At 41.4% G+C, this 25,099-nt stretch overlaps 1 protein-coding gene across 1 annotated transcript; it reads left to right on the forward strand.

Moving 5' to 3' along the window:
• Window positions 1-720: 720 nt before the first annotated feature.
• Window positions 721-24,713, forward strand: LOC118101692 (protein phosphatase 1H). The gene is made up of 10 exons (XM_035147645.2): window positions 721-1,278; window positions 8,524-8,710; window positions 10,170-10,541; window positions 12,198-12,310; window positions 12,521-12,605; window positions 13,383-13,501; window positions 16,624-16,687; window positions 18,182-18,289; window positions 20,099-20,250; window positions 20,474-24,713. The coding sequence occupies exons 1-10, from the start codon at window positions 890-892 to the stop codon at window positions 20,619-20,621; spliced, it is 1,737 nt and encodes a 578-aa protein (XP_035003536.2). The 5' UTR covers window positions 721-889; the 3' UTR covers window positions 20,622-24,713.
• Window positions 24,714-25,099: the final 386 nt, after the last annotated feature.

The raw sequence follows: 25,099 nt of genomic DNA on the forward strand, positions 1-25,099 counted from the left end.
ATTTTAGCTCCATGAAAGATTTGAGGACTTTTGTTTGGGGGGGAAACTACAAACACATTTTAATTCTGAGCATCCAAATTGTTTTCGTCATGACCCGAGGACCATGTCTTACCACCCAGGTGAGTTTAAAAGGACATCTCTACAATTAGGGTGTAGGAAAGGATGGTTCCCTGAACATCTGAGCACGAACACACTGTGCAGCACTCAAGGAAAGAGTGTTGTGCACCATGAGCTCAGGTTTCTATTACTGTAATGACCACAGGCCTGATTCACCTTTGACCTGCTGCTCTGCAACCATTATTAATCTATGCTCATCCGCACTGTAAAAAATGTCTCATTAATTTGTAGCCTGTCAACCCTTGAAATGTTGTTCAGTGTATATAAATTAAATTATTGGTATATATATATATATATATATCAATATAACTTGTTACTAGTAAAGTGGTTTACGTGTGCCAATTGAAAATAAAGCTGTGCTCCTCCTGTCTGCACTTCATCATTAAAAATGTTGTTACAAATTTAAATTGCAATAATAAGATTACTAATGCATAAGAGTAAAAAGCAGTGATTTGAGCACTGCTTTTTATTCTCATGCATTAGTTATCTTATGTATTAGTAATCTTATTTTTGCAATTTAAATTTTTAACAGCACTTTCAATGAGGCTATTTTAATAAACCTGGTACAATCCTTGGATTGTTTTCTTTTTTTGCAGTGTGCATCCATGGCTGCATCACATGACCCGTTAATCTTCAGCGTATTTCCGCGTTCACGGCGGCCGAGCTGTAATAACCGAGTCACCATGGGGGTGTGCGGGGTTTCGACCGAAGCATCGCTGCTGTGTTCTCCACCCAGGCCTCCGGTGGCGGCTCGTGTCCCCGCTCTGGATGAATGAAGCCCGGACCATCTGAGGGTCTATCCTCCGCTTGTTCTCCACCGAGCCTGTCGTCGACCAGCGCGGACGAGCTGGGGGGGAATCCGGGCAAAGGCAGCCGCGGCGCCGCGCACCGGCCGACGGACACCCCGCCGCGACGCGCCACCAACATGCTCACCCGGGTCAAGTCCGCCGTGGCCGGATTCATGGGTGGGATCGTGGCCGGGGGAAGCTCCGGCGGAGGCGGCAACCCCGGCTCCGACCTCCAGTTGAAATTCCCGTACAGGAGACCCGAGTTCCTCGGCCTGTCCCCGGATGAGGTGGAGTGCTCGGCGGACCACGTCTCCCGGCCCATCCTCATCCTGAAGGAAACCAGGAGATTACCGTGGGCCACCGGATACGCTGAGTAAGTAACCCCGGCTGCAGCTGATCCCACTGCGGCTCCTGGTCTCTCATTGAGGTCAGTGTTGTGGAGGCCCAGGAGCTGTCAGCTTCTTTACCCCAGGCATGTGCCCCTTCTCCGGCTGTGCGTGCACCTGTTGTGACCTGCACCCATCCCCATCTAGCTGCCCCCACTCTGGGCTACACGCACCCTCCCTTTGCTGTGCACCACATTGAAATCGCGTGCTTGCCTTGAAAACGACGACCACATCCACCCAGAGGATCACAGCCCTCAAGCTGGTGTTCACGTGCGAGCCAGCAGCATCTGGGTATTAAGTCTACTACTGGGCTCTATTTGTGGCTCCCTCTGTGTCAGTGTGTGAGTGCATGTCACCAGTTCAACCAGAGCCAACCCTATAATCTGGCTCTGCAGACTTCAGACTGTGCTGCTGACCAGTCTCTAGATGCAGTTTAGCGAGGAGGGGGCTTTTACATACACTTTACATCTGTGCACAGCAGTTTTGTCCTCGTAGATACGCTCCCTCCACAAACCTGGTTCCACAAATGTGTGGAGTCTTGCAAAAACATTAAAAATTAATACTGTGGATAGCGTCAGATATCATGATACAAATAGAAGTTCTTGAGTAGTGCTAAAAGCTTTGATGAGTGTGCTCTCTAAGTGTGCACCTCCTAAAGCTGGGAGTGTAATGATTTACAGAAAATGGTCATAACAAATTGTTAAATGCAAAACTTTGGATGAGAAGATGAATGTAGTAAGTTATTTTTTGAAAGTGGCCTGACAGACCTGCAGTGTGAGGTATAGGCAAGGTCAATTTATTTGTATAGCACATTATCATACATAGAGGTCATTCAGTGCACTTTTAAAATAAGCATCAAAAGAAAGAAAGAAACATTAGAAATGGTAAAATACTGTATATATACAAAAAAACTGTATTGAAACAATATATAGCACCAATTTAAAAAACAGCAATGTCTAATTTAAGTGCAACATTAAGTGATTAAGTGAAAACACTGGTCAGTACAGAAGTTTCTAATTTACGAATTTATACTTAAAGCTGGTTTCTGGGCTTTTCTCGAATTTTTCCAGAGGCACTGTATTCAAGAACGCAAATGTCCGAATCAGTTGCTTCTGAACTTTTCCGACCAGTCCACTAGTAAAATGTCGGAGTGAGCCCGTGTGAGAATACAGCAGGAAAATGTCGGTATGTTGGCATATCAGTGACGTGAAACAGAAACAACAAACATCTCTGGATGAAAAACAGGTGGCGTACACGTAGAAAGTGCTGACGAAGATGTCAACTTGGAACAACGATAACATTTTAGAGCTTTTGGTGATAAGGTCCGTGGCGGGTGACGATATGGCGTAAACAAAAACACGAGATTGCCTGGGTAAAGATCGTTTCCTTTACCCAGGCAGCACTCTTAACTTGAATGGTCCGGACGTGTGAAAAGCAAACTACGCACCAGATTTTGTGTGCAAAAGGCTCATATGTGGCTGCAGCCGGACATTTTTTCGCATGCTGTGCTTCTGTTAACATCCTAATTAGCGTGTTTGCAGGATGTAGCCTGCATGGGGTGCCACACAGCAGGAGGGAGGTCCTGGTTTGAACTTCACCTGGGCGAGTGGAGCACCAGTCAAAGTATGATCAATGTACAGGGAGTTGCCTCGTAAATACTGGTGGAAGGTCAGAAGTTGTGTAAGGTGGCGGAACCTGATCACAGTGAGTTGGCATGATGACTTGGACCTAAATGTCAGCGGTCAGTTTCAAAGCGAGAAGGCCTTCTATCGTTATTTCACCACACATGACACATGATGCATCTGAATGTGGTTGTGCGTCCGTTGGGTTCTTTTTGAACACATTACCTCAAAAACCCTTCATGATAACCAGATGAAAACCTACACCACAGCTTCTCCTTCTCACAGAGCACATGATACGATTTAGATTTTGGACTTTCTCCGGCTGCATCCCTTTCCTCGTGCTCCTTTGGGTAATGGATCACAAAGGTCAGTTCCAAGTTAGCAATCGCTTTCTCCACCCTAACACCATTAATGTGTGTGGATGACATTTCACGATGAGGTGCACCAAAGCATGAGTCAGGAAGTAGATGAGAAGAGGATGCACTGTAGATATCGATACTCACTGATAATGATAATTGCTCCCATTTGTAACCCCGCCTCCTTTACTTCCTCATTACAAATACATACTTGTAATGTCTCCTCAAGTAAAGGGGTGCATCACATCATCCTCTGTAAAGTCAAGGTCTTTTTGCAGGATATAACGTTTTCTCTGATTCCTCTACCATTTTTTCATCGTTCAAAATATAAGATCCCTTCCTCTCTTCTCTGCCCCTGGATTATAACACTCACACTGTTATATAGAGCAGGCAGGAAGTGTCTCTTTGGGACCGGCGTGGCTAATGAGTTCAGCTCCTATCAGCATTTAACTGTAATTAAAGCCTCTCGTGTTGTCATTACAGCAGCCGTTCGGGGCTCTCGCCTCTGCCACCTCGCGTGTCGTCGCTCCTCCCTGCGCTCCACAGACACTCACGATCAACAGTATTGGGAATTAATCCATCCATCCATTCATTCATCACTTATATCGCCTGTTCTGCACGGGGAGGTGGGGTTTGGATTTCTCTACATGTTGAATATTTGCACATTGGACTGTAATGTGTGATAGTTGGTGTACAAAGAGCTTGGAGGATGGTGTTTTAGGTTTTAATGTAAATATTGTAACTATGCTAAATATATTTAACATGCAAATATTATCGTTTCCAGTTTACAATCTCAATCCTACAGTAGTTACCAAGCGTGACTCCAAGGCCAATGAGCATTTAAGGGCCCCTTTTTTGTGTGGTAGCACTTACATGCTGAATACTATGCCACATGCTATATAGCTATATATAGTTTCATTAGCCTAACACTAGCCCAAGTATATTTAATTTCATTAGCCTAACACTAGCCCAAGTATTTATGGTTTCATTAGCCTAACAACATATCAGACTGCAAGGTAACATTATCTGTACTTTACACTATGAGGCTTGTTTTATTGTTGTTTTATTTCAATAAGCAATAAAGCGTACATCTAACCTCTTGCCTTGGTGTTCCACGTTAGACTCAACCGGAATGATCTTCCATTTTTCCTTTTCATTCTGATCAAAAAACTGGTGAGGTAGCTGACAGTGGCGTGTAGCTCTATCCGGGTCTTTAGCTATAAGCTCTATGATATAGATCATTTAGCTTTCACTATATTGAGAGCTTTTATTTTACCCTTTTACAGGGTTCTCAAGAGTCGAGGAGAAACGCATTAAAGTTTGCTGCAGACATAATAGCTTTTAACCAATGCTAATGTTGGAGCTAATGTTAGTTTAATTATGTGTCTTTTTAGCGATGTGCCTTACAATCTCATTAGTGCCTCCCTACTATCGAACAACATATCTGAAACATTCATTATGACAGTGCATTCAAATTCTCACTTTCCCATTGTGTTTTCATATCTGTGATATTCAGGTGGTAGTGCAATCCTGAGCAAAATCCTCCAGAAAACATTCTTTGCAAGACTGATGTTCTTCTTCCTCTCGTGTTCCAAGTTTAACGGAGACAACGCTTTCAACCATTGTGCTTCACCAAATATTTCTTCCATCCTTGGGGCCAATGTCTGGCCCAGAATCTGTTGCTGAGGGTGGAGAAACAAAGAGGGAATTAGATGCCTGACAATGGAGGGAAAATTAGGTTTTCTTTCCTAATGGCGGAAGAAAGGTAATTGTTCCGAATGAAACAAAACATTTGATGGGAAATAAAATGGCGATCGTGCTTCCTGCAAATGGTGAAATGAGGACAAATGAGACGCAGGAGTACTCCCAGTCACACACACACACAACGGCACCAGCTGCACTTTTCATGAAAACACAATAGGATTATTAAATTAAATGCACTGTGGTTATATGGAGGACGAGAATTGCTTTTACTGATTTGCCAGTTTTATATATTCGGGGCTCAAAAGTTTACACAAATGTGTATTTTTATCACACTTGCTTGTTTGTGCCGCACATTCACAGACCGTTACATCACTGGGTTTGTTAACAATGGATTAGATGAAGCAGGGTCCTGGACTTCAGTGTATCACACAAGCTCAAAAGTGGTTGATGTGTCAAAAGTGTTTTATGGCCACATCAACCCTGAGGGCGTTTTCCGCTGTAATAATGGGTGCAGTTGTAACGCATGAGGTTTGAAGCGGAGCTGAGTAATCAGAGTGAAAACCAGCTCTCTGGACATAATGAATTTTATACCATGCACGACGAATGACAGATTATGACCAAAGCAGAGCAAGTTTTAGCTCCTTCAAGACCACAAGACACGGTTAACAATTTAAAAACAGTTTTTTAATGCACATTGGTTTTCCACAAGGTTGTTTAAAAGACTAGTAATTTAGTCTGAATAATTTAGTCCCAAAACATTATTATATATTATTATTAGGGCTGGATTATAAGGCCAAATATACAAAAAACAAGACAAAAAATTTCGAATCAGTTGATTTACGGGTTAAATTTCACATTATTATTTCAGTTAAATTTAAAGATGGATTTTTCCCGACGAGTGAAGGTTGTGGTTTTAAACTCTTCTTTGTGTGAATGACAAACACTTTATAAACAGCAAAACATTTTACAAATCTGAGGTAGATCAATTATGTGTTGTATCTCCTCCCTGCGCCTGTGCCTGCACAATGCAAATACAATATGTTGATGCATATTGAACTTTTGTTATATTGCTGTTGAGGAAAATTGTGATGATTATTGATATTTTTTTACTGCCCGAACCCAATTATTATCATATTATATTAGAGAACACAGCACATCTTCACAACTAAGAAGCTAAACTAAGGTGTCGTTGGGATTGCTTGATTAATGACAAACAATTGATCGTTTAACAAAATTGTTGCTGGTAATTGTCTCTCGTTCAGATAATCATTTCAGCTCAAATTCTACCAATTTAATTAAAGACTAAGTTATGAGATACCATGAGCATACACGCTGGAAACCAGTTTATGTTTTTGGAGGCTTAACTTTTTTCACTCTGATCAGACAAGCGTGCCATAAGAATACACATGGAAAATAAATCAATTTCATAGGTTTCTACACTACAAAGGCCTTTATTATTGTGATAACCTCCTATTTAACCATTGCACATAGTTAGAAAGACATTTTCTTCTGCACCCTCCCTCCACCTCCCCCTTCTCTGTCTTGAAACAGATGCAGTGGACACCTACTCATGGCTTTAAAGAGATTATTTGGCCGTTGTGGTAAAAGCAAGTGGATGGCACAATGTAACGCAAAAACATATGCAAAAATAAACATCCATTAACCAAATATTAAACCATTAACCCTTGTAATGAATGAATAACAGCAAAATGTCTAAAAATATATTAAAAACACATAAACACACATGTACATGCGTTATTGCTCTTTGTCTGTTTTGCTGTTTCTTCATCTACCTGTCCTCTATCTCTCTCTATCCAATGTTAACAAGCGTTTGAGGCTAAGAGCCAGTCGACGATGCTGCCTCGCAGAAAACATCCCACAGTCTGAGGCTATAAATAGACATGCCAATTTCTCAACTCGTACAGACATTCACAACACCCTCCAGAGATGTCTGTTACACTTGCCAGTCTCATCAGAGCCATCTCCACAATCTCCCTCTCTTCACCCTTTGTTTAAACCGCTATTACATTAACTATCAGTAGCTCTTGTTCTGCAGGTTTGCTGAGGTGGTCAGAAAACGCTTAGGGCTGCAAATAAGATGTTTGCTTACTTGAAAGCAGGGGAGCTTTGTGTTTAGAGCCATTTTTACATGATGCAAGTAAGATTAAGATTCTTTGGCTTCACTTTTGGGAGCTTTCATTTTGTCCATTTTTATACAACTGGAAACACAGTCCGAGCTGTAGCTGACATAAATGGACACTATGATCATGTACAAGTACAAGGATGCTAAAATACCTACAGTGACAATGCTGATATGCCGATGTTTACTGTTTTTAACACCAGTGTGTAAGCATGCTAAGCACAAAGTTCAGTAGAATAGCATATTTTATCATTTTTCTCTTGCTTTTGGTAATAAACCAACATTTTATACAAATTGAAAACTTTACATTTTGCAGTGATCCAATGTTTCAGGGTTTGTGATTTAGCCGAACCCCAAAAAGTAAATATGAATTTACATTTTATCCCTTGAGTGTGGAAAATTATGGAGAACCAACCAGGGCTGTCAGTTTGTCCCAAAAATCTATTTTGAACGAGTTTGACATGACACAATTTGTTCAAATTTATTCAAAGAAAATTTCAAAAAATCTAAATAATATCAGGTGAATTTTGGTGAGTGTTCAAAACCTTTTTGAGAGGTTGGCATAAGTTTTTGACTCATGACCCGAGTGTGTGCGACATCCTGGCTACAGTCCCATTAAGAGTGTGAAATTGAGGCATAGTGTAAAGAAACAACAACAAAATAGCTGTTTCATATTTTGTGGGAAAAAAGGCAACTTCCTTTATCATTTGAACAACACCACAAATGAAAAAAAGCGGCAGAACAGGAAATGGAGACATCATATTATGTTAATGCAATCCACATAATTACTTTTTGGCCTTAACTGTCAATGGGTGATGGCATCATCTTTCTGTGGTCTGAATGCTTAAATAAGGGACAGATCAGGCTGAATGAGACCACACACACACACACACACAGCTTTGGGCATGTGTCCCACACAAAGTAAGACCTCTAATTCACCCAGAAGTGACTGTCCCGATGCATCAGGACTGTCCCTGCAGAGCGGTGCCACAAACAAGCGCTGCCGTTTGATCTTCATCGGGAACATTAAACATACACAGCCAGCTGCTTCACTGGGTGAACGGAGATGAACCTCAGGCTGCGGCTCTGACTAATTGTTGTGATCCTGCAGTGAGCCATAATAACCATGAAAGACCACGGTGCCGTTTCATCCGACAAAAAGCATCTGATGTCGGCTTTCATTCAACCGCTTGTTCCTCCCGACCGCAGATGTCCGACTGACAAATCTCAGCAAGTTGTGCATCTGTTGTGTGTGGCAAAATTTGAACTGGAACCCTTAAATCCAAAAGTGTATCGTCTATTTTTATGCAGTGGGACCTCAAAATGGACAGACGAGCTAACTGTCACAGAACTGAAATATAACTCCACCTGTATATTAACATGTCCACTGTCCTTTCCCTCCTCTCACAGGGTGATTAACGCTGGTAAGAGTGCGTTAAATGAGGACCAGGCGTGCTGCACAGTGGTCGTGGCCAGAAGGAGGCCAATGAGCTACTGCCCTCCTTCAACGCCCAGCAAGACGCCCACTGCCAAGAGACGCAACTCCCTGCCCAACGGAGAGGGCCTTGGGCTCCATGCGGAGAACAAGCTGGAGGAGGTGAGTAAACACAGAACGTCTTGATAACACGCGTATTTCTACACAGGGAATAGAGAGTACATAAAGTATACACTCTACATAGTGATCAATAGTCGCTGTGGTAGTCAGTAGTGATGGTGGTGTGGTGCTGTGGTATCGAGGTCCTGCCGATAAACACGCACTCGACCAATAATGTGTCTCAGCTGTCAGTCTCATGACGTTTCACCCCATTTTTATATATATCAAATATTTGTATTAAATCCAAACTACCTAAAATTATATGAACCATCCATGATAAAAATGTATTTGACGTGTACTTTGACTTTTGAATTTGGCCCACGTCCCATCCACTACCATGGAAGAGGCCGGATTTATCATTCATGTGGTCCATCTTTATATGTAGACTATGATCTCATCTTACACCACACCCAGATGATACAAAGTGGTGAGGAAGGTTCCGTATTCCAATGTAAACAGTGTGTCATCGGAAACACAGTCGAAGTCTCTACCTTCGTAAAACCAAAACAAGAAATCAAAACCGATATGAATCAATGTTGAAAATGATCTCTCTGCATTATGAGCAATTATCTCATTGATCCGGCAAAATAAGCAGATCTGTAGCTCATTGTAATGGACATGGACTCTTAATGTGGGTGAGTCATTTGTGAGTGGACGGACCCAGGAGAAAACATCATGACTCATTCTGTCCAACTGTGTGTAGAAGCTGCAGAGGTCGAACCTCCTTATCGCTTCGTTTCTTTTTCCGTAGGGGGAAAGAACACAAGGTTCTCTGTCGGTGCTTTGTCAGGCCTGTGTCGTCGCACACTCTGCTTGGTGTTAATTGACCTTTAATACACATTCTTTGTCAAATAATATCCTGGTATTCTGCTGGAAGTTCAGCTGTTGTTAACTGGGAGCAACTTTTTCCCTGTTTCAACTCTTCCCTGTAAGTGAGTGGTCAACTTTATTTTCAAAAGCAATCATTTTATTTATTAATAATATAGTTTTTATTGTTTAAATTACACAAATCTTTAAATATTATCAATATATACAGTGTATACTATTGTTCCTGCTGTTAAATGACACCGGCTTTAAAGCCTGCTTAAATTTATTGTAAAAAGTTCCTCTGCACAGTTACACCACTCAAAATGAGATTTACTCCACATTACCATAGGCTGAACATAGAGATAGACGACATGACTGCTCCGCAAAAGTGAAGCCAGTAAGTTTTGTTTAATTAGTTAATTGATTCGATGCAAATTAGCTGAAACATCATGATTGACAGCTGAGACCGATTCATGATTGGTCAAGGGTGTGTATCGAAATAACCTCGATGGAGCGGCTCAATCGCTTTTGCACAGACTCTGCCTCCAAATGCACTTGACAGCATGATTATGTTTAATTTTGCTGCTAATTTTGTTAGTTTCTCTGTGCTAATCATCCCATCCTGAAATATATATTTTCTAAATTCTGTCTCCAGGACACTGAAGGTTTGGTGTTCCACTACTGGGCCTTGTTCGATGGTCACGCTGGTTCAGGTGCAGCCGTCGTCGCCTCCCGCCTGCTGCAGCACCACATCGCCTGCCAGCTCCAGGCCGTGATCGAGATCCTGCGCAATCAGGGGTGTCCCCCTCCCACCTTGCTGGGGGAAGAGCCCGATACCAACCCCTACCTCCAGGGAAACACCCCCGGCCCTCACCGATCCCTGACCCGGGCCGCTTCGTTGCGCGGGGCCGCGGGGGCGCCCGGTTCTCCGTCCAACACCCCGCCACCGTCTCGCTTCTTCACGGAGAAGAAGATCCAACACGAGAGCCTGGTGATAGGAGCCATAGAGAACGCATTCAAAGAGATGGTGAGAGACGGGTAGAATGTCATGATGTGTCCACTCCACTCATCCCGATCAGTCCTGAAAGATTCCACACTCCCTGAAAGTCTCCCTGTCATTATTACTTAATATTTTGGATTTGAGATGATGCTCTTATGCAGAGAAATGTTGTACGTGGTTACAGAAAATTGTTAATCATCCAGGGATCACTTGTCTGCCTTCGCATTAACGGCCTGTCACCAGCATTTTACCACTTTTATTTCCTGTTCTAAGCTCCACACTCTAAAAATATCCACCTTCAGCTATTCGAAAAATATCACTGAAGAATTCACAGTGTGATTCATAACACAAACATTGGCTGCGTTTCTGTGACATGAACAAGGTTAAGTGCGTCATAATGTTTAATCTGAGTCTAAAATGGTATCATTGATATCATTATTTTTCCAGACTACATGTCAAAGTACCTGCCATGAAAAAAGAACTCCTGCTTACTTGTGTATTTCAGTGGGTCGGGTAACATATTTCCAATAGATTTGATAATTAATTCTTAATTAATTCCATTTAGATAATAATTTACACTTAAATGCAATATATGTTAAATTAGATATTTCAGAAGTAAACATTTACATGGATACCAAGCATACAGATACTGATGGAGCTGCACTTACTCACATACGGATATTCTGACCTGAGAACCGGAAGCCCCACATATTTAATCACACACTTCACGGAGACGCACACAAACCACAACCTTTAGCTTCTCTGTTCACGGTTTGTTTTTGACAAATTGGCATCTGGCGTCAGAGAAGCAGCTTATGAAACGATGTCTCCTGGCGAAATGCCACTCAGCCGTGCACATCCCACTGTGGCTCTGTCTAGTTCAAAGGCAGCATCTCAAGCTAAATGTCTCGAATCATTTGCTTTTAAATCCAATGCAACTCAGAAGAAACGGCGACAGGAAATGTATTATTTTTTTTAATCAAAAATCATTCATTAATGCTCCGAAACAGAACAGAGTCATTTATATGATTCAGTGCATTTCCTTTTCATTTTCAATCCTTATGAACCAAAGTGTATCAGCACTCGGGCGTCTTTGAAATCTTTGAAAGTAAGAGGTATTGACAGTTTTTTGAAATAGACATATTTAAACATGGGTCTTTGAAAGAGCTTGAATTTTTATATTTTATGCACAAATAAATAGTTCAATAAGTTCTTTTTGATAATTTTTTTTAACTTAATGTTAGTAAATTTACGACTTCAGCGGTCTCCTGCCGTCTCTCTGCTTTTCAAAAAGTAAATAATTCATTGTTTTGATCAACTTACACCAGATATTGTTTTGCTCCGCTATGTTCGAGACCTCGTGCTGTAGTCTGACATCTCTGTAAGTGCTCCCACATTCAAGCCTCTCGTTGATTTTAATTGTTGTCTCTGAGCTTCTGTGAAGACAGCTTGTCCTCATTATAAAAATCTGTAATGTTGCAACAGTAATTAACCTTGATCTGTGTATTGAGCCCTTGAATTTGAGGCGATGGGGCCTGGAAAGTCCTTGAATATGATGCTGATGAAGGTGTTGGCGCCCTGAGTATCACCACTAGATGGCAGTGGAAAGCAGCACTCGCCGTTCTAGCTGTACCCTGTGGAACAAGGACTAAAAAAACTGTCTCTGTCTCCCTTATTTCCCAGGATGCCCAGATCGAGAAGGAGAAGCAGGAATACAACATCACAGGAGGATGCACTGCTCTCACTGTGGTTTACCTGCTAGGAAAACTATACGTGGGGAATGCAGGTGACAGTAGGTGTGTGCTCTTGTGCTCCTAAATAAAAGGCTCTGTGAACAGCGCTGGGTTAATTACACGGCAGTTAGACCCTCAGGATTCCAGGGACATTTAATGGCAGCGCATCAACATGCTGGGACAGAGACAGGGGGTCCCAATAGCAGCTGCTTGTTCTTTTGAATGTAAGGTAGCATGTACATTACTTTTCCCACTCTCTGTGTTTGTCTGCAGGGCTATCGTTATAAGAAACAATGAGATCATTCCCCTGTCAACAGAGTTCACACCAGAATCAGAGCGACAGCGACTCCAGTTCCTGGTAAGAAAAACACACGTATATGTCTTTATTATTGAATATATAAAATAACTAATTAGCCACAACATTTAACGCTGCTTATACATTAATGCATGAGTTATAAAAGACCATGTAACAGAGGAGGAGACATTTCAAGCATTACAAGTATTTTACTTATTTTATGTGACTACTTTAAATTCATTTGACGTGAATTTAAACTTTTTAGTTTTGTCCATGTCCCATGCACTAACATGGACGAGGCGGGTTTTATGACCTATTCTGTAGCCCACCACCAGGGGGCAATCGAGAAGCTCTGGCTTCACTTTGGGGAGCTGTCATGTCGTCCATCTTTGTATACAGTCTACTAGCCTGAACAATGCTTAATTAGCGATAAATATAAGCCGATTACATCTTATTACAGGTACATCAATGTTAACATCTATGTCCGACATTAAAAACAAACTGCAGACAGACTTACAGGCTTTTCTTTTCAACTGTAAAATGTGTTTTAACCAGGAGTCTGTATCAATGATTATATTGATCTTGCCTTGGTGAAATAGGAAGTAAATTTGTGGATTGTAACCATATATACAGTCTATGGTGCCAACCCAATATACAATATGAATGCATTTGACTTTTCCTTTGTTATATGTCTTGCTTTAAAAAGAGTAAAGTTGCCAATGTATCGTTAGCAGCATTTTAAAAACTAATTTAGCTAAATGTGAAGCAGATTAGCAGATAAACTGAAAGTCGTTTTTTCCGCTCGATTGACTCCAAGTCCTTCCTTGTGCTATTCTCCAGGGTTTCATGCAGCCTCACCTGTTAGGAAATGAGTTCACGCACCTGGAATTTCCCCGGAGAGTTCAGAGGAAGGAGGTGGGCAAGAGGATGCTCTACCGAGACTTCACCATGAACGGGTGGTGAGTCCCCTCAGTCTCCCTCTGCCTCTCTAATTTTCTCTCTTTCTACACACTACTCTCACCCAGCACTTAAAAATGGCAGACCCTTTCATCCAGGAAAGAGCCTGACTCACCAAGAATGATCTCAAATTAAAGCTGAAATGAAAGCTCATTTTCTGGGATTGCAACCCAGCTGCATCCACCTTTAAATGAGACAATACTCTGAGAAAGATCTTCACGCTGGGAGCTTCTCCTCCACTGCTGCTTCGACTCTTCCGCACAGTGAGAGCTGAAGAGATGTAACAAGGGAGCAGGCTATAACCTGATCCGATATAATGATACTGCAGCAGACATGTGCAGCGTTACGTGGCTGAGCCTGGCACCATGCTGTTTAATTGTGGTTGCAGTGGAAGCCGGTAATGAGATGTGCTTTTACTGACACTCGCTCTCCCTCGCTGACACACTGAGGCACATAGTGTACTGTGTTCGTACTGTGGTGTGTGATGTATATTTTCACAATGTGGCCGCCCCCTCCAGAGCCAGCCACTGTTAGGACTACTCTTATAGTTCTCTTAGCATCGACGTAAGGAAGCAGTTCGGTGTCATTTTTACATTTTGTCTATACTTGAACATTATCATTAATACATATGGCAGAATTTACACATTCACTTGGAGTTTTGTTTGTATCCACCTTACAAATATATACACAAGTCAGTTTTTCACTTTCCTTTCAGCTCGGTTTTTGCTCTACACTAAGTTGTGAGGGCAGCGTCGTACCATATTTTACTATCCAGATTACACCTGATAATAGTGTCACAAAATATCAAATGATCGTACATCATGCATTATTGATTGTACAAACCGCTTTTCCATTGACTGATATGAAAATATGATTATAGTAGCTTTTCTACATAAAATCGTTTGTATTATCAAGCAAAATGTCTCAAATGTTAATGAGAGAGAAGCTGCTGTACAAGATACTTCACATGTGTAAAAAAACACTTTAAGTAAACAAGAGTCTGAACAGGCTTTCAGTCTCAGTCTGGAAAAAGTAGCGAGGTTCAAGACGTCGCCCTGTATCTCCGCTGTCCTTTAGTGTGTCTCATTCTCAATCCCCCTCGGCTCGAAGGTTTACCCGGGTCACAGGCTGAAGCAGCTAGAGAATCATTTCGAGAGATTTGAGAAAGCCAGGAGACGGTAATGACCCTGCCTGTGGCCACCGTGGCTTGTTTACAAGAAGCAGCGAGTGTTTAGGTGCCCTTGAGCACGACAGTGTTCATCTGGAGCTTCTCAAGGGCTGAAGTGCTCAGCAGTATTTCTGCTGAGCCTACGGTCATGTGAGGCGTTTGTTCTGTCTCGCCAACAGTTCAAAACATGTTTCAGTATAAACCAGTGAAACCTTGAAACCTTGGAAACAGAAAAATAACTTGCGATTTCGAAAATGAGTATTGACGTTCCGCAGCCTCCTCTCCTTCCAGATTTGACACTGGGAAGAGAAATTAGTGCAGCGTGTGACTCATCGTCGTCTCTCTTTTATGAGAGGTGCAACGTTTGACGAGCCAAGATGGGAGGGCGGCTGATGGATGAAGACGTCATATTTCTACCGCTCCGGCACAAAGGCAAAAAGAAAGATTTTGTGTTTGCGCATGAATGGTACACATCTCAGTTTTGAGACAGACAAATAAGCGGTGAGAGACGCAGCCTGACAGAGGGATCAAACCCGGGTCCGATACGAAGCTGTTTGAAGTATTCTCTGCTGACTGGTGACGCCAAGTCTAATTGAGCTGATTTATATACATCAGCGTCAACCATGGAGTCTTTCACTCTGACATCAAAGCACCATTTCAAAGTGTTTTTTCAGATCTTCTGCTTCCATTTGTGCACCTCTGAACTTCTTCTCTGTTGTCTGCTTGTGCATCATACGAACCCCCGCATTCTCTCACCTAAATGTTTCAGCAGCAAAACACTTGTTATTGCACATCAGACTCTTTCACTGAGACTTAGGGCAAAATCAAAGTGTTGGAAATTCTGCAAGAAGACAGGCAGATGCTTTGTTTCCCCGCTTTTAAGCGTATTAATAATCCTCCTCCATTATTATTTATTCAAGAGGAGGTGGTGTGGACTTTGAGAGATGTGGGCTGTTACCAGACGGGGGAGGCTCTAACAAAGAGATGCTGTCATGTTGCATTTTGGGAAGTGTATTTTTGGAGCCGAGTACCGTACAAGGATTCAAAAGTCAGTAAGAGTATCTTAGCTCCTGCTGCACCCGTTTTGACGGTTCTTTTTAAAAATGTACTCCCCCAGTTTTATGAACTTTCAAAACTAAATTTTAACAGTGGGAGACAGAACAAAGAATCTGATGAATTTACAAAAGGACATGGTCTTAAAGCAACATACTGGTTTTATGGGTACTTAGGGGAAGCAGGACGAGCTGTAACTACAACATTGTCAATTCATAAAGTAGTTCGGCCAACAAGGTGATGTTTACTTATTTACACCTAGACTATCCATGAAACAACCAAACAACAAATGTTAGTACAATATGTAATCTTCTTTTAGCTCCGGTTTTGGTCACCACCATCTCCACAGAGAAATATGAAGCTATTTTGCTGATTAGGCTCCACTTTGTCAACCAGCTGCTTGATAACTTTGTCTGTTTGGTGTTGGGCAGGTTGTGCAGAGTAAAGCCGTGTTTCATTAAACTAAAACAAGGAACTGAAACTGGGTAGTCACTCTTCACATTGCATATGTGCTAATTTGATACATTTAAAAATAAACAAATAATAACCAGTGCAGCTTTAATTCAGTTTTCTCATCAAAAGATAAATCGCGTGAATGATGATATTTGTGTTTACATTAGAGAATTGTATGAAAAGGGACGTTTTGAGATGAAGTAAGAGACTAAATGGCCCAGGAGTCCGACTGGTGGCGGTTGTATTACATTAGGTCGGGTGATAGAGGGAATACAAAGTGCGGACTCTGATCTCCTGGAGATCCAAAATGGCCACCATGTGACACAAGAAAACCATTTCATGCAGTATAATTAAAGAGACCTTTCCATTTGCTCTTCTCACAACACCTGTGCACCTCTTTTTGAAAGTGTGTGAGTGTAAGACTCATATCTTTCCTATCTTTAAACACAGGGCTTACAAGACCATTGAGGATGACGACCTCAAGTTTCCACTAATATATGGTGAAGGGAAAAAGGTAGGTGTGTGTGTGGGTGTGTTTGTGTGTGGGTGTGTGTGTGGGTGTGTGCGTGAGCGTGCACGCGTGTGTCCACTCCATGCCAGGCATTCAGAGCTGTAGAGGAAAAACTAAATTACCAGATCTAATGTTGTCAGTATGATACACTCACACATGCATACACACAAACACTACATGCCTGCCAGCCACCCAGAGAGTGGGCGAACTGATGTGCAAGTGTGTGTGTCAATGCACACCATCAGGAGAGAGGAGTCGGTCCATCGGTTCCACTCCAGTAGCCATGTCTAATACACAAACACACACACACACACACACACACACACACACACACACACACAAACAAACAGGCGTTCAGGCAGACACACACCACTCGGGAGATGACAGTCGTCCCTTTTAGACGTGAAGTTAATTCCCACTGGTGCATCATTGGGAGAAATGTGAGGAAGAGATTGAAACCAAAATCACACAAGTAAATCACACAAAACGCTCAGAGTCATGTCAGTTTGTTTCATACGTTCAAACAGCTCAGTTTGATGAAGAAGAGAACGTAACAAGTCTTCATCAGAATGGGGAGAAGCCTCTGTCTGCTACGCAGCGCCAGGGTTTCAAATTCACACAGGGATGAAAGGGTGGAAGAAGACTGAAAAAGATGTTGATAATTAAAGGAACAGAACAGTGACATTTTGGGGGTTTCAGTAACCTCTGGATACTTAACTACATTTCTAACAGCGTCACATATCTGTAGCCTGACTGACAGACATGCAACCAAGCCACCTTTAGTGTAAAGTGTAGCTTTAATCAATTATGCAATGGAGGAAAAGAAACTAAACGAGCACCTATGGAAAACAGCAGAGGCTGTCATATTCTGATTTTACTTAATTCACTCCTGATGTTTTTCAACAGATGTTAGATTTTCCCTCTGTCAAACTGCACCAGCAGCAACTTGACATCTAAGGCATCTATATTTACACATGTTTCCACTGATTTTTAAAAAACAAGCACACCAGCATATGCCCTAAAATGCAAATCTGTATTTCAACACACTGTGCAGTCAGCTACTGTTTCCAGCTTTACCACCTACATGAGTGGGTGGGAGAGCTGATAGTCCATGTAGACACCGTATTTGTACAAGTGTCAACCCACCATGACGTCACCTATTGGTTTGTAAACGGCAGTTTGGAAGCCTTAAGTTTGACATTTGGTCCAGCGCCATCTTGTTTTTTTGAAACCAGAAGTAACCATATTTTGAGGAGCATGGGGGTGTGGATGCATACTGTGCTTTATCGTCTAGTTTACTCTTAATGGGACCGTAATTTACGAAATGAACATCATGCTGTTTTGAAACTAGTAATTGGGGCTATAAGCTTGTAAGGGAAAAAGTTGCTGACATTATAATCAAGTGAGAAGTAGGGTCATTGACATTATGACAAATATTACAATTTCTTTCCAAATATTCTGAATATTCTTCATTAAAATAAAACCTCTACTTTACAGGCTCGGGTGTTGGCCACTATCGGTGTGACCCGCGGGCTCGGTGACCACGACCTCAAAGTTCACGACTCCAACATCTACATCAAGCCGTTCCTGTCCTGCTGCCCCGAGGTAAGAGCCACGGCACTGCAGCAAATATCCTGCTGACTCACATTCAGATACTGCAGATAGAAAGAATAAAAGACAAAGGCTAATCTTTACTCCCTAGTTTGCTTTACATGTATACACATTTAAATGGCAACTTTTCACATGTTGACTGATTGCCAAAGAAATAGTTTTACATTTTTGAAAATTGTCTTAGATTGGTAGATTTATAGCATCCTCATGTTCATCCAAAAAACGCCAAACTGCTGCTTTAAGAATTCAAGACTTTTGGTGCAATATTTATGCGATTTCCTTTTCTTTTATCCTCCTCCCTTTTTTGTATTTAGGCCATTTAGGATCCAGTGCCCCACATAAAGTGACATTGTGCTCATGAGCAGTTTTTAATGTCTCGTTATCCCACTGTAACTGTAACTGTAGCTCAGGCAGTCAAGAACACATTGACAAATGCATTATATCAGCTTACGTCTGCGGCTGGCCTGCGCTTCATTTTGTCATTCGATGTTTTCCAAACACAAGGACTTGTGGGTAAACCTGTTGACATCTATCTCCTTAAGCCTGTTTACCCTCAGACTTGGGCTGTTTCCCGTAGCTGGTACAATTATTACAGAATCCATTTCCTCCATCTCGTCTTTTTTATTCTTGCCAGCCCCAACTCCTTACTTTGTCCTGTCTGACTTCTGCCACATGACTGTTTCTAACCCTGTCATATCTGCACCACAGTCACCAGAAGTAGCATTTTGCTTCCTCTCTGTCTGAACAAGGTCCTCTGCCGCAGGAGAAACCCGAGCTCACCTGTCTGACTGTCTGGTTTCAAAGCGCTTTCATCTCCCGATGTAGTTCGACTTGCAGAGTTTTGCACTTTTCCTCCCAGAGCTCTCCTCTTAATCTTTAATTCATTAATGCCCGGGTTCACGCCAGGTTCACACGGAAGACGTAACGCCGCTCAACACTTTCCATGTGCGCCTCCCTGTCTAGCACAGAGACAACTCTCACGTCTTGTCAAAGTCTCTCGAGTGGGTTTTTGAAAAAGCTTAGATTGAAGGAAGACTGCATTTAATTAATCAGATTGTGTAAATGCTCGGTCAGCATAGATTAAGTACAGTGGAGGAAGAAATCTTTCACTTTGAGGTAACTTGACAATATGCTATATATGTGCTGCTCTGGTTTCTGAGCGACGACCAATATTTGGTGCTTCTCGTCCGGGTCAAAGTGTGGATACCCGACCCGAGCCCGTCAGGCCCGGTTCGGACAAAATTTTTGAAATGGTTTGGTTTGTGTTCGTGTCATCATGTTGCCTGGGCTATCTACTGTATATGATTTTCTTACACTGCAGCTCGAATCAGGTTCAGACAAAAAATATTGGCAAATTTTCTCTTCGGGTAGAAAATTGTGGCCCGAGCTGCACTCTTGTCCAGATGTTTGCACTAATTTCAACCTATGGGTTCTTGATGAATTATATTTAGTTGATATTCACTTATATTTTTGTTGCAGTTGTAACAGCGAAAGTAATAGTAACTGAATAATTATCAAATATCTAATTGTATGAGCTTGTGGTCTTGACACTCTGCACGTTTCTGCTTGAAATAAGTATTCGTAGTGATGCTAGCATCTGTCGGTCCAGCGGAAAGATCAACTATATTAGATATTAACTATTGGTTTAGGGTGATTTGCTTCATCCTCAACTGTACTTGATTCATTGATGATTAACAAATGCTTACATCCTACAGACTAAATTAAGATGGGTGCATGTTAGCATGTATTAATGAGTAGTTTTTTTAATAATGAAAGTGTTATTGTTTTGTGGTTATCGTGCAGGTGAAGGTGTATAACCTGACCCAGTATGAGCACGGGGCTGATGATGTGCTGGTAATGGGAACGGACGGGCTCTGGGACGTCCTCTCCAACCAGGATGTAGCTGAGGCAGTTACGACTTTTCTAGCCAACTGTGACCCTGATGACCTGCACAGGTAGGACACTTTTTCTCCGCTTTTTTCTTATACTTTTCTTCAATTCTACACCATGTTGTATTACTTTGCTTGAAAGTGAAAGCTGTGTTGCAGATTTTATTCAACAGGCACTGTTTCCATTTTAAGGATAAAAAATGATAAATAAGCCTCAGTTTCATATTAGGTCATCATATTTCAGTTTTAAGGGACTGAAGGCTTTGTTCTTGTTCCTTCTGTTGTCCAGGTACACGATGGCTGCACAGGACCTGGTGATGCGAGCCCGTGGCGTGCTGAGGGACAGAGGCTGGCGGATCACCAACGAGCGCCTGGGCTCCGGAGACGACATCTCGGTCTTCATCATACCGCTCATGTACGGCAATCGTCAGGCCTGAGGAGCCCGACAGAGATGCTGCCACTCAAGGACCCTGAAGGGCCTGTAGGCTCCTAAACCAACTCAGAACTGAACTCAGAATCCTCTTTCAGTTTCCCCTGTGCCGTTTGCACTTTTCATTTTCCTCCTTAGACCAAAGTCAGATGCGACCTTTAGATTTCTTGGTGCTTGATTTCTCAGCTAGAGTTCAGGATTGCGCAGCCACCAATTGGGCGGGTCAGAGCAACTAGTCCACCCTGCTTTTTCAGCAGAAGTTTTTAGTGTCAGAAACCACAAGACACATGGTTATTTTATTTTATTTGAGTCGTAAATCAAAATAAATAATTAGTGAGTAAATCTTTGATTGTAGTGAGTAAAAGCAGTTCCATAGGATGGTTGAGGTGACTTTCCCTAAACTTCTGCAGAGATTATAAAATTAAAATATAAAATAGTCGAATGAACCGAACGAAAAATGAAGGAAAGACCTTTTTCTTTCTTTCCTTCTCTTACCTCTCTTCTTATGCTGTACAACACCTGGCTTCTCCTCTTTCTACCCTCTCTTTTAGTACACTCCTCTTCCCTTTTACTGCACAGTCAAACTGGTTTATTATAAAAAGAATACCTCCTACATCTCCTGACTGTGGACGGAGCTGACAGGTCAGGTGCATTTTCTGTTTTGCCACAGTGTGGCCGCGAAGGATCATTTTGCTGAAGAACCACTGAACATGTGGATGCAGCAGAGAAGAAGAAAAAGGATGAAGACTTGAAGTTGTCGACCTTTATAGTAGCAAGCTAGACTCATGAGGAATCTGCTTTCTTGATGGAATAAAAGAAAACTCACTAGAGGATCTGAACTATGATGATCAGCCAGAAGAACGACGTAGTTTGATATGGTTGATGGAGTTTGATATGGAAACTGATCACTCATTTAACATGTGCACAGAAGGAACATGTCCACTGTTTCAAGTCATTTAATCTGATGTTGTTGTCAGTAGCTTGAGTTTGATTGCACTTAGTTGGTGATTAGCAGCATAGCTATGCTGTTTGCTGACATGGGTTATGAAAACATTGGTTTAACATTTGGCAAAATGCACTAAATAGCTTTTTAAAAATCTAATTTATTTCTAAACGAACAGTGACAAACTTCAGATTTTTGGAATGGAATACCATTAAGACCAACTTTTCCGACCTACCTTCTTAGCAACTAAAATTCCTAAACAGTGAAAGATTAAACTTTAGATTAAATGACTTGCCCAGCAGTGTAGTAGCACTTTAGGCCGACCCACAATACTCATCGAGGGGTCATGATACTTGTAATGACAAAGAGGAAAATATTCCCTGCAGCAGGGAGGATTTAGAAAATCATGAAATACAATTGAGATCAAGCTGAATCAAAGGTCCACAGAGACAGACAGAATGTTCCTGTTGCTTGAACATGTTTCGGAAGATTTAGACGTCAAAACAGATCGCGTTTGTCTAGAAAGGAACAGGTTTGGGAACAATGAGGTTTTGTGTTTGGATGTAGTGATTTCCTGTGTGTCAGTGCATGCAGGGATATATTGTAGGCCTGGGAACATGAGCGACGGTGCAATGGTTTACACTGCAGTTTGTTTTATATGGACTGAATTTACATTTCTGTACTGTATCAAAGCGTTAATGGTAATGTTATTTGTTTGTTAATGTGCCGTAACCATGCATATATTTATTAGGTTGTTCGTTCCTTTGGGAATATTAGCATCCCAGACATTTAGCATAATAGCTTGATGTGATTCATTATAAAGGAAGAGAATGAAATGAAACGGAAACCCTTATCGCCAGACAGGGAACCTAATAATGTTTTATTTAAATTTTTTTACTTTTTTTCATCTTGTTGACTGGAGAAGCGATTCGATTTGTGCAGTCTCGTAACTGTCATGGCCTCAGAAACTTAAAAATGAGCATTCGCTCCCTTCCCTCTATTATTATTCTATATTCATGGAGGCTGCTCTGCTCAGCCAGACTCGCTGAATATAAGCAGGACATAAGGAGTTGTCTGGGGAAAGGAGAAACTTACACGGCAGAGGATCGATAACAAGTTTTGGAGAAGTTTCTTTCCAAACTGAGTTAAAAAAGATTGACAGCATAAACAAACTGCATGTTTTAAAGGTACGATTTAGTCCTTGACTGAAAAAATAATTGCTTATGTTTTATGATAATTTTTTTCCCTGTAAAATGGATGTGTAGAGTTTTGGAGTAGCACTGGTTTACTTTAGGCTCGAGTGGAAAGCGGGAATTCATTGCTGCCTTCAAATGGAAATCTCGAGCTTTTGGTTACGATGTGTGAAATCGTGTATATGGTTTGCTTGGTGTTTAGGTGGTTACGTTGTGACAACATTGCTACTGGGAAATGGCGACATAGACATGGATTTCAATGTTACCGCTGTCTAGCAACAGTTAAGCGAGCAAGCAAGTCCATTTCCTCAAAGCGGTGTTCCTAAGACGTAACCGCCGCTGCTAGGAAATAGCAAAATTGAGGCTAATATTAAAATTGCTGTTGCCATCCAGAAGCCACAAGGGCTAACAATTTAGTGAACTAGCAGGCCCATTTCCTATTAGTGGTGTTCTCACGACGCAACCACAGCTGCTAGGAAATGGCAACATGGAGGCTAATATTAACGTTACTGTTGCCGTCCAGAACCCACAAGGCCTGAAAATGTAGCGAGCAAGCAGGTGGGTAATGTAACGCAGGAAAGGTATGATTAGGAAAAGATGAAGCCGTTGGGGAATACAAAAAATATCCTTGTAAACACAACCCCATTTGAAGGCAGCGTACGTCTCCTTGTATAAAAACGGGGAGTACAGGTGATTGACTGAATCCAAAGACGTTCATTTGAAAATTGTGCAGTGCCAGGATGAGGAAGCCATTGTTAAAGGAGTAGTTTGAATTTTTGAGAAATACACTTACTTGTAAGATTGATTCTACTGAGGTCAGCGCAGTAGCACGAAGCCACAGCTAGCAGCTTTATTATCTTAGCGTAGCCCAGTATAAAGATTGGACGAACTTTTCCACCCTTTCCAGGCTTAATGCTAAGCTAAGCTAAACTGCTGCCGGCCATTGGCATTTTAGCGCACAGACTCAAGAGTGGTTCCAGTCTTCTCCGCTAACTTTCAGCCACACAGTGTTTGCCCCAAAATGTCGAACTGTTCTTTTGAGTCTCTTGATATGTGCCATTGCATCACATGGGCTATTTATCATCTAGCTTTTTTTGCAGTCGACAATTATTACCTACATTCCTCTTACAAGCAGCAGTCATTTACAAATACCTGAAATTCATATGGTGCACTTTTTCTCTTGTACATTCCATGAAAAGAAATATTTTAAATATCTGTTATGTGCTGTTGTAGCTTCTGAGTTGCATCTGTTCTCTCATCATATAAGCTGTACGACGGTTAGTTTTCTAATCTAATTGTTTATTGATTTTTCCTTTTGCTTTAATTTACTCGTTCTATTTAAAACTGACCCGCCGCCACCTAGGCTTTGTCTTAACACGGGCTCCAGGTGGACGCAGCTGATTGAAATAGCCGGACTGTAACTGAATGTTTTGAACTGTGATCGTGTTAAGACAAAGTATTAAGGGGGAAACCAGACTATGTGTTGAATGTTCATCCTTCTACCCGTCATTACGCCTTTTTCTCTTAGATGAATGTCAAAGAATGAAAATATAGTTTATTTTTCTCATCCTTCTGTGCCATCCAACTGCTGCACATCAACTCAGGTTCAACTATGGTGTAGTTAAACTGGAAATGCTGTTCGAAGAGTGGTTGATAAGGATGACGGGTCCTTCATGATGGTTTATTAGTTCATTTGTAAATAAATAGTAGTGGATTAGTGTGTGCTACAAGATCAGACGTAAGTTTTGCTTTGTCCTTTCTGCCCGACTGTAGAATTCCCCTTTTTCAAGTTGCTATATTGTTAAAGTTTAGTGACTGATGTTGTTCTTTTTTCTACCTTAGTCTATAAGTTTCGTAATCGGAAAAATGAGAAGAACTTGGGAGTTTTTTTTCTGTAGCAAAGGGGAAGTTAAAGCCCAATGGGGAACCATTTACAGTAAAGTGACCATTGTGCTACCCTCAACCTTTCTTGTTTGTGAATGTGAAATGTACATTTTGTATAAGACAAAAATAACTTATGAAGTCAAAAATGAAATATTTTAATGTTTCTTTGTGCAACTTTGACTTATGGGGAGAAAAATCTTTGTTTATCTCAAGTGTTTCTTTTCCAGAAGTAAAAAAAAAAAATGACAATAAATGTTATAGCTTAATGTAAAAAGAAAAAGTTGTGTGTGTCATTAAAAAAGGAAGAAATTAAGGTCAACACACAAGTGCCCACAATCGATATTTCCCCAAATCCTTCTTCTCCCAGTTCAAATTATTCTTCAGACCAAATAAATTTGAAGGAACAAGAAACAAAAGAATAGTTTATTAATATTGCTACTTCTTCTGATTATGACCTTATTCTGG

The sequence above is a fragment of the Hippoglossus stenolepis genome, chromosome 22 (genome assembly GCF_022539355.2).
Source record: "Hippoglossus stenolepis isolate QCI-W04-F060 chromosome 22, HSTE1.2, whole genome shotgun sequence".
NCBI classification, from domain to species: Eukaryota; Metazoa; Chordata; class Actinopteri; order Pleuronectiformes; family Pleuronectidae; genus Hippoglossus; species Hippoglossus stenolepis.

Excerpts from the sequence above, each read along its gene's own strand:
- LOC118101692 (XM_035147645.2), top strand. The coding sequence starts at position 890 with ATGAAGCCCGGACCATCTGAGGGTCTATCCTCCGCTTGTTCTCCACCG. Across the intron at positions 8,711-10,169 it reads CGGAGAACAAGCTGGAGGAG|GACACTGAAGGTTTGGTGTT; the intron begins GTGAGTAAACAC and ends TTCTGTCTCCAG. Across the intron at positions 13,502-16,623 it reads GACTTCACCATGAACGGGTG|GGCTTACAAGACCATTGAGG; the intron begins GTGAGTCCCCTC and ends CTTTAAACACAG.